The sequence below is a fragment of the Cyclopterus lumpus genome, chromosome 17 (assembly GCF_009769545.1).
Source record: "Cyclopterus lumpus isolate fCycLum1 chromosome 17, fCycLum1.pri, whole genome shotgun sequence".
In the NCBI taxonomy this organism is placed as follows: domain Eukaryota; kingdom Metazoa; phylum Chordata; class Actinopteri; order Perciformes; family Cyclopteridae; genus Cyclopterus; species Cyclopterus lumpus.
The window spans coordinates 7,879,784-7,890,011 of NC_046982.1; the positions used below are offsets into that span (position 1 = coordinate 7,879,784).

At 40.9% G+C, this 10,228-nt stretch overlaps 1 protein-coding gene across 1 annotated transcript; it reads left to right on the forward strand.

The window, feature by feature from the left end:
* Positions 1–5,457: 5,457 nt before the first annotated feature.
* espnlb (espin like b) lies at positions 5,458–9,975 on the forward strand. Its single transcript, XM_034555353.1, has 6 exons — positions 5,458–5,472; positions 6,283–6,418; positions 6,546–6,664; positions 7,806–7,985; positions 8,368–8,751; positions 8,869–9,975. Exons 1-6 carry the CDS (start codon positions 5,458–5,460, stop codon positions 9,973–9,975), a joined length of 1,941 nt encoding a protein of 646 aa, XP_034411244.1.
* The last annotated feature ends 253 nt before the right edge of the window (positions 9,976–10,228 follow it).

Sequence of the window (10,228 nt, forward strand, 5' to 3'; positions counted from 1 at the left end):
TAGTGCCTCCCTTTCTTCACCTCTTTTTCTTCTCTCCCTACCTGCATCGCCGTCTTTAACACTAAAGTTAGCTACACGTGTCCAAGATTAAGCTTTTATGTAGAGTAAAAGTAGATGCTGTGAATCTTTTTATATCGATGATCTATGTCAATGTTTTGGAGAGTGAATATTATCAATGATGCTATAGAGTATGTTGGTATAGCCTGTAATAGCACAGCGTATATCTCATTATCATCTTCTGTAAATGTTGCATTTAAAAGCAATCCCCCTCTTAGCTTTTGTACTGTAGCTGCTAGTCTAGATATTTGACAGCGTGATGCTTGTGTCAGAAACCAGTACAGTACGATTAGCTTGGTGTTGTTATGACTTCAATCTCCAGGGATGGTTTCTAGATGCTTTGACACGCTGTGTGTTATTTTGCATTATACCAAGATGACCCGAAATGTTGGTTTGAGATCAATGTCATTTAAGGAAAAAGGTAACACAAAATATGTTGCCTTTGCTAGAGAGAACCTTTAAGGGCGACGTCATTGAGATTTTCTATTGTATAGTTTGCATTTAAAAAGGATATTTTCTGCATCTGTTCTTCTTTTGTAACTCAAAGACGTGGTCAGCCAACCATTTCGTCTTTCCCATTTCTTTCTTGTCTGTTACGCTTTTTGTTGAACCTGATTTATAATCAGATTACTGAACGTATTCAGGACTGTACGCCACAGGCCAACCAACCTGTTGAGCAAAGCATCCTAATACTCATAAGACCTGTTAAAATCGGACTAATAAAAGGTAATATTTCACATTTTACTTTGTCTCTTTGTAGGGTTTCTTTGTAAAAAATGATATACTGTGGGATTACATCATTTATTTCGGGGTCATTTTGGTATAATCAACTTTGTTGCTTATAGATACATATATATAAATATATATATATATATACACTGTATGTTGTCTGCTGAAACAGAAGATTTATTTATAAAGTTTAGAAGAATGGATTCATTATGGTCTTAAAGTATATTGCACTCATGCACAAGGCATCTTTATTTAATATGATTTTGTATGATGATGTTTTAAGAATGTATGGATAATACTGGTTTGTGTTTTACGACCCTGTCCTGAACGGAGAAGATCAGATTCCATTTTTGCTTCAGCAATCAAACCAACAACTCGCATTGTTTTTTGTTTAAGTTTTGTGTACAACTGGCCAATGACTCGCAATGCTTCCAGCCCTTATATTTTACGGTATCATTTAAAAAAAGAGACAGTTTTGATGCACTGGCCACTAATTGTTGAAAGGTTGATTAATTTATATTTGGCTGCATTTGAACTGTCACACTCTGGATCTAAGCATGCAGGTCCACTTATCTTCTACTGTCTTCTGTCCCTCTCTCCTGCCTTACCGCTTGCTAATGACAACAGCGTGCCCCCCCTTCCCCCCCCCCCCCCCCCCCCCCCCTCCCCCCTGAAGTGCTGCTTGTAAAGTATTGTCATTCATGACCCTTGTAATGACTAACTGGAAACCTTCCTCTCGGCTCTGTCTTGTATATAAATGGAGATTTTCTGTGTTGGGTCTCATCACACAGATGATATTAACTCTCTTCCTCTATCCCAAGATGAATAAGAATAACTGGCCTGCTGCTTTGTCAAGGGTCACCCCAGAGTAAAGAGTGCTGATCAGGGATCAGTTTTGCACATTTCAGCTCAGTGTGGATGAGGTGACCATGGTGGACCAGGTAGATGATCCCAGGTCTGCCACTCTTGCTCTGAGCTGCTTGACAGAAGCAGAAACAGGTCTAAGCCTGTGATGAAGTCTTAATCTCAGTGCTCACGTTTATCTTTTGAGTGTTCTGGAGTTCTTTATCATGTCTGTGGACACGTAACAAAAATTGTCAAGAAAAAATTAAGGCGAATAAATAAATGAGTGTTGAAAATTATGCAACATCTGAGTGTGATGTGTTTGATTGTTGCCTTTATCAATTTTTGCAAATGTATTATCACACAATAGATGGACGAGGAGATGTTTGCATTTTAACGCTTATTACAATTATGCAGCACTGTAGTGCACACTTTTAATAATCTTGTAGGACTGTTTGTTGTGTTGTGCACTTGATCCACCGAACGGCAGATATACATTGACAACTGCATGAAAAAAAGCTATATTACAAGCTGTAATCTTTCTCAAAAATAATAATAACCATAATAACTCTAGAATATGATTTTCCACAGAAGGTAGTTTCAATATCAAATCGTCAGATTACATTTTTTATTAGTTTATTATGAGGAATGGTCTGACTTCTTCCATGGCAGAATTATGACAATCCATTTTGGATCCTGCATTCATCCCTCCTTTCATTGAGAAAACATGATTTTCCAAAAGCAATTGATCGATTAAACGTCATCAAATATGAACATGTCCTTCTGGAGAAGCAGATAGGCCTGCGTTATCTGGACCCTTTTGATTTGGATCTTTTTGGCAAATATGTGTATTCGCTTTGCTGCTGAGCGTTAGATGAGTAGATTGATATCAAACTCATGTCTAGCTATTCAATATGGAGCTACAGGCATTCGGTTAGTTTAAAATAAAGACAGCAAATGGAGACAGCTAGCCTGGCTCTGCTAAAAATCAACAACATCCACCTACCAGTAACTCTAAAGCTCACTGATGAACACATTGCTCATTAAGATGGATGAATTAAAATGACAGGAGGTGTTTTTTGCCAGATTAGCTATAAGAACTCCATATCAGACATAAATTATTTCTCAAAACTTGGTATCTTTAAATATGCTTTGTCCTCAATTCTTTTTTTAAATTGTAATTGTTTATATCCAAAGCATAACTATAGAACAGCCTTTCATCACTCGAAAATACCTTCTTAGCAGAGTATCCTACACTAATATGTACTAAAGAGTCAAAACAAACCTGACCAGGATGGTGTTTCTGCGGACAGAGAAACCTAATAAATGGATAACATAACATCATGCTCCTCTCATGTCTATAACGGTCGGTACTTTTGCTCAGGGTAAACACATTTGATCGCCTGTGTGAGACTGTTCTTCTGCGGTTTGTGCAGCCTTCCATTATTGATTATGTCCTACTCACCATGTGCTCAGCTGCTGCAGGGTCAGTCAGACTAATCCTCTAGTAAAAGAGGCAGAAATACTGGACAAAGGCCCTGGGCTGAGTAAGGGTCACCCACCTCCCATTAGATACTGAGGTTACAGCACACTATTGATGAACAATACATTTGGTAAGATAACTGTCAGCCTTCATATGTAATGAATGTTGAATATTTAATCATGTGTTGTCTGTCTGTTACCATATCTCTGTCCACCTGTCGACCTGCCGTCACTGTTTGTACAGCTATACAGAGAGCTAAACACTCCCATAAAGTTGGAAGACAGCAGCCACTGAAAGCAATTGTGATGAAAAAAGGAAACTGTGGAAACAGCATTAGACAGCACATTAAATTGTAGTAATTACAAATTAGAAAATAAGAAAAAGAAAAGAGCCATAGAGAGAGAGAGTTTATTCAAACGTCTTAAAATAAATGAATATAAACAAGCAAACTGGTTTCACAAAAGTACACCAGAAAATAAACGTAAGAAGATATAAAGCAAAGTATCAGTCGTGAAATATCAAGTTAAATGAAGTTAAACACAATAGTTATTTAGTAATTATACATAGTCCACAACAACACAAGTAAACAGAGTAAGGTACATTAAAAGTAGCAGTAACAGTTAGCGTGACAATGCCAGCTAGGCTAGCTGGCTTTGTCAGTATATTGATTATAGGAAAAATAAATCAATAAATCACAAATAAACAATTGCAAATCAGCTTTAGTAAAAGCAGTACTAAAAGATTGTGCTCTGGCAAGAAAATAGATTAAAAATGTGTGCGTGTAAAGACGTGTTATGGTGTTATGGTAGTTTAGTCACGAGGCACGAGGTATTAGGGGTTGGTATAGCAACGAAATGTACAACTGAAACCAACCGCTGGTGGCAGAATAATTAATAATATATAATAATACATTTAAAATAGCCAAATCTGTGAGCCACGAGAAATCAATAACTTGTGCTACAGGAAGCAGTGTTAGAGCAGCTGTGGATGTAGTGTTGAGTCATCAGAGTGAACCTGGTGAACACACACACACACACACACACACACACACACACACACACACACACACACACACACATCCGATGTGAGAAGGTGTTCAACCTGAAGCGCACGCACAGACGCCTGCTCCATCAGCCAACAGTATGTTGTATCCTACATACATTCACAGAGCTATTGTTCTATACTTCCAAGTGCAGGTCATCCTATCCCACTTCTTTAATTATGCACACTAAGAAGGCCCCCTATCTGAGGTTTGGGTGATGCTGCTCCTTGGACTGACTGTTTACTGGCTGCTCCAGAGACAACACCTTCTGGATTTTCTTTCCATTCTGATTACATTTTTTAAACCTATAATATTCATCCACTGTCACTTTGTTGGTGATTCCACAGTCTCTGGACCACATCGTAAGTACTGCATGCATCCTGATACACATACTGTATATATCTGGAATTTAAGTGGAATAAAGTAATATATTGACTTTTTTTAAAATAAATAAAATAAGATGCACATAATTATGTAATGTGTTTTTGGAGAGGTGACATTGTAAACTTTCTTAAACCAGCTAAGTGAGATCAAATAAAATCTGGTTTTCAAGAGTGTCCTAGCTGAGATCGGTAGCATTAACAATGAGTTACAGACAAACAGCATAAGACATATGACACAATGTTTCAGTTTTAAAAAGTATATTGCACTAATTGCCAGTAACAGGTGGAATGAACGCATTATATTGGTAAATGCACTAAATACAACGCATTTAGCATACACCACATCCAATGTGTTTCAAGCTTTCTCCAAAAACAGGTGGAACGAAGATATTAGATGATAAATGTACTGTGTGTAATAGATGTTGAAGATAAAGCATTAAATAAAGCTAGCTACCACTAACAAGGAATCTGACTTCTTACGTTGCGTTATGCATCTAATTGGGAGAAACACTGTAATGTGTGTGTAGTATTTATGCTCTTGAATGGCGTGCAGCTTGTTAGAAAGTCCTGTGAATCAGTAAGGTTACCTGAAGCAGGATATCATGTCTCTCCAAGCTCTAACACACTTTCTCCTGCACTCTGTGTGGGATACGCTACCTTCTATGACCGGGGTCCTGTTTCACCACTTTTTGTTTTTCTTCCAATTACTACGAGCTCCGGCCTGTGTTGAATTGAGCATGTGTGGCATCAAGGGGGCCTCAGTCTCTTAGATGATTACTTTGAAATTGTTTATCCTCACTGCTCTGTGTCAAATTGATTTTGCTCATTTTATCTGGTGGTTGTTATTTCTTGTTATCAGTTTCAGAAAAAGGGAGCTCCTGCTGCTTTGAAAGTCTGGAGTTTGAATGAGCAGAGACAACATGGAGAACAGCAAGGTGACCAATCCTCAGTGCAGGAAGTGAACTAACAGCAGGACACTGTAACACACTGTAACACTGAGAAGAGCGCTAATCTCCACCAGATGTGTCTGCAAGGACCACGGCTGTATTGTGTGATTATAACAATACAACCCACAAGTGGCTAACCACAATAGCAGTTTGCTGCTATATTAATGCTCTGAATGTTAAATACAGCTCCTTTAGTCAGCTGGCAGTCAATGGCAGAATAAAAAAGAGGTCCATAACTGGCCAGCCAAAAATATTATGCAGTTTGCTGCAGCAGAATGCGAGAACAGCCGTGGACAGACACAGAGGTGCACACTCACTCACTCACTCACTCGTCCAACCCGTCGCTTGATCCTCTTGGCAGAGACTACTGTACTAACTTCACTAATTGCTGTATTGCAATGATTATTGGAAATGAGCTATTGTTAATATGCTATGGTTGTGCTTTTCGTGTTTTGTGAAAAAAGGTTCATGGCTAAAACGGCAGAAACAAATTGGGAACCTTTGGGTGCTTTCAAGCACAACACAATTATCTGCTGAACTGATTGCATGTTTGTAAATACCAGCAAAAATACATGCAAGAGGGCGTTGTGTTCTCATTCATCACTGAGCTTACATACTGTAAACAATGAAGGGTACAAACTAAATAATCACTGGATCTCTTAGAAGGACAGTAGGTATCGAAATCAAAGAAACAAAAACACTTTGGACAAAGCTATACCATATAAATAAAAGCAAAACAAAGATGAACCGCTCCCTTTAATAATTGCTCACCCCTGCTGTGTGTGTGTGTGTCCCTAGCAGCCAGTGAAGGAGGTGCTCCCCCTGCCTCGCCACCCTTCCCCACTTCCTGTGACCTCTTCCTCTCTGCCCCCTGCTGCCACTTTGAAGAAACCCACCACAGGCTCCATCCAGCATGTACAGGTGGCCTCGTCAGGTGATTAACAAAGAGACCACATGTTGGCATTCCATTGTCTACGGACACAATATTCTACAAATAACAATAAAAAAGTCATTTTAAAAGTGAATTGTTGACAGTTGGCCTTTGTTATGTTGGTTCCCAGTGGTTACATCGTTCAGCCATCTAAAGCCTCCAGAGACGGATCTCACTCTGATATCACACATGAAGTCTCTGAAGTCTCTGAGGCACGCTGGCTTCACTGCGGTCTTCACTGGACAAACGGTGAGCCACGAGAAATATGTGCAAAAAGTAACATAAAAGTGTGCTGATATTGTCTTTGGGAAAAATGGGACATAAATGACAAAGTGTGCTGTACATGTGTAGAAAATGAGATGTTGTGGTGTGAAGTTTGTTCTCGTGCAAATAAATCCTTATAATGCGGATGTTCCCGTTTTAAAGGCCCCGTGCTATACGTTCTCTAATCTGACTAATTAATGCTAATTCTGTGAGATGGGGAACTCGTGAAGTTCGCAGATGACACGACTGTCATCGAGTGGTGCTCAGTTTTACTGAGAGAGCAACCGACTGCTCAACGTCAGTAAAACCAAAGGAGCTGATTTAAGAAAAAAGGAGAGAAAGACACACAGCCCTGTCTACATCAACGCAGCTTAATTGGAGCAAGTGGACAGTTTTAGTTCCTGGGAATCAGCATGAAAAGCAACCTGACCTGGTCATTGCACGTCTCCATCCTGGTGAAGAAAGCTCACACATGTCTTTTTAAGGAAACTTAAGATGGCAAGTTATTGTTTACTTTTACAGAGGAAGCATCCTGGGAACATTATAGACTGGCATGGGATGTGCATGGGCCAGTTCAGTGATTAAGAACCACCCTGAACATCATCAGTACCCATCGAAGGAGCATCAGGGATATTTGTGTCATGAGCTTAACGGATCTGAAAAGACAAAACCCACCTCAGCCACAGCCGGTTCTCCCTGCTGCCATATATTAGTTTATAATAATAATAGTTTTGCTTTTTTCTGTGACTACAAACTGCATTTCATTGTGCAACCCTGTTATGACAGTATATGAAACCATCTAATAGCTAGTAAAAGTTTGTATCATCTTATTTTAAGATGATAACCCAGGAGGGTTGAGCAATGCGTGACATCGACAACATTCATAAACAAATAGGAATGACAAGGCTGTTGATGAGCTGGGTGATAAACACCAACATTAAATTAATGCTGTATTATTTTTAATATAGAGCGCATTATACTTTATTTAGTATCACGTTTAGGACCAGTTGGTGCACACTTGATAATCATATAGGTAATCCAACAGATAACTACAACTGCATCAAAAAATAGACGTGTTATTTTAGCTGTGACGCTCTGACTGTCTCACGTGGTTGAACGCTAACAGAAGCTTGACGGCGAGGAGCTGTTTGAGGAGGTACCAATTGTCGATGTGATCCTGGCTGACATCGACTCCCTGGTGCCCACTCACGATGAAGCCGGCCGCCCCATAGCAGAGTGGAAACGACAGGTGATGGTGCGGCAGCTCCAGGTCCGGCTGCAGGATGAGGAGGAGCAGAGGAGACAGGTACCTTTCGTAAAATAACAAAGTGTCATAAAAGCCATAAAACATACGAGACACCTGAGCACAACAGAGCCTCATGAGAAACATACGCAAGAAAAATTAATGTGGCTCATGAAGTTCCCTTTGCATGTTTTGTTTCTATTGTTTTCAGTAATGTAAAAAACTGTGCCAACAAAAAGATAGGAAAATGTTGAGTATTATTATTAGGAGTATTATTGTCGGTCCAATCCGACTGCTTCAAATCCATCAAATGCTTCATCAACACATATATTCTGTTTTGTATTTTTTCCAAAAGAAAATATTGTTAAAAATGTTTCAATTATTCCATTGTCAAAATCAACATCTTTCATGTTTGTTTGCTTGAATCTATGCTTCCCTCTAACAGGACATAAGTAATGACTACACCCCAGTGGATGGCTGGAAGTACTCTCAAACCCACAACGCAGTCTTGGGCCCCTTTGGGGAGCTCTTAACAGAGGATGACCTGGTTTACCTGCAGCAGCAGATCGAGACTGTTTCACTGCAGAAGCGCTGCCAGGCCTATGAACTGGAGCTGACCAGGCTGACCGAGGAGCTGAGGGCCATCTTACCGGATCCAATCGTAAACATCTCCCTTAACAAAGAGATCCTTCAAAGGATGGATGCAGAGGGGACAATGCACCTGACCTTGCCAGGGTGGTGCAGTCGTGTCTCAGAGATTGTTAAGAGTATGTCACTGCTGGTGGCTAATCTGACACAAACCACAGAGGAAGGGGGTGAGAGGAGGATAGTGGAAGGCATGATGGAGGATATGAAGAGTTTGCAGGGGGTAAGAGATGGTTTAGGAATTGATTTAGGCCAGGGATTAGTGCAACCGGACCAAGAGATGATGCCAACACATGGTGAGATTTCTAGTGGATGTCGAATTCCCCATATAGGGATGGCGTCCGCTTTTAGCCATCGCCTGGAGACCAACAGCTACAGCAGAGCGCGGAGGGAGAGGGTGGAGAGGGAGATCCAACAGTCTGGGGTGTCAGTCAGAAACCTCAGATCCAACTTTGAAGGTCAGATTGGTGGTATTTATCCTTTCGCTGGGGTTGTACAAGGAGGCCTGGGCTTGAACAGCCAGGTCATGTTTGGTGCTTCCGGAGTAAACAGCCAGGATGACAACACAGGCCTCAGTTTTCAGATGAGTCAATGTGATCCTCCTAAAAAACCTGTGATGGAGACGACCAGCTTAAGGAAAGAGCGTATAGTGGTGCTGTTCCTGAGCCACTGGAAAAAATCAGCATATGCTATTTCAGTGAGAGCAGCAAGAAAGAAACAGGGACAAGAAGCACTTTCAGGGAGAGGGACAGGAGCATCGCCCCAACAGAAAATCACCTCCATGTTTCAATTCTGCAAACAACGATGTGCTGTGGACAAGATGCTGAACTCCTGGAAGAATGAACTACAACTCAAAGGTGCACAGAAGTCCTGTTTGTCCTCCTCTCACTCCTCACAGAATCCCCCACCTCGTGTAACCTTATCCCCGGAGCAATTCCTGCCCGACATGGATGGTGCTGCGGTGACCCACGACAGCTTGACCCTTGACCTCTTCATGTTGGGATACTTCCACATCCTAGAGCAAGAGCTGTCGCCCGAGGAGAGGAAGATGAGGCATCTACTCTGCTTCGAAGTTTTTGACCACGTCGGCAGCTTCTCCTGGGAGGTGGTGAGGGACTTCCACAAGGCGGTTCTCCAGGAAATCCGGACAGGGAGTCGAAAGTGGAGCGACGGCTTCGAGGACATCAAAGTGTGCTTCTTTGGGGACTCCAGGCCATGCCACTGTCCATCACCATTGCCATCTTCCTCATCATTGTTGTCAGATTCCAGACTCATACCCAAAGTAGTTATAGTTCCCATTGCGCCTCCAGATGAGTGTGGCAGTGACACAGACATTTGTAAATACATTGACCGCAGCTTTGCTTTCTGGAAAGAAAAAGAAGCGGAGCTGTTCGATTTCGAACATTAGCATTTAGGTTGACATTTTTGCACAAAGTGATGACATGTTGGTGTGTTTATATGGTAAACTGACGGGAGCCGAATACAATTCTGTTGCAAACGCATTATTGATGGATTGTTTTGTAAAAAGAAGTGATAATTACAGTTATTGGTTGTTTACATCCATTTTCTGCTCACACATAACGATCCTTACCAGTCAGAGAGGATATAATGAAATATGTCATCCAGTTGCATTACGGGAAGTGTATGATCAAGGGTTTTCC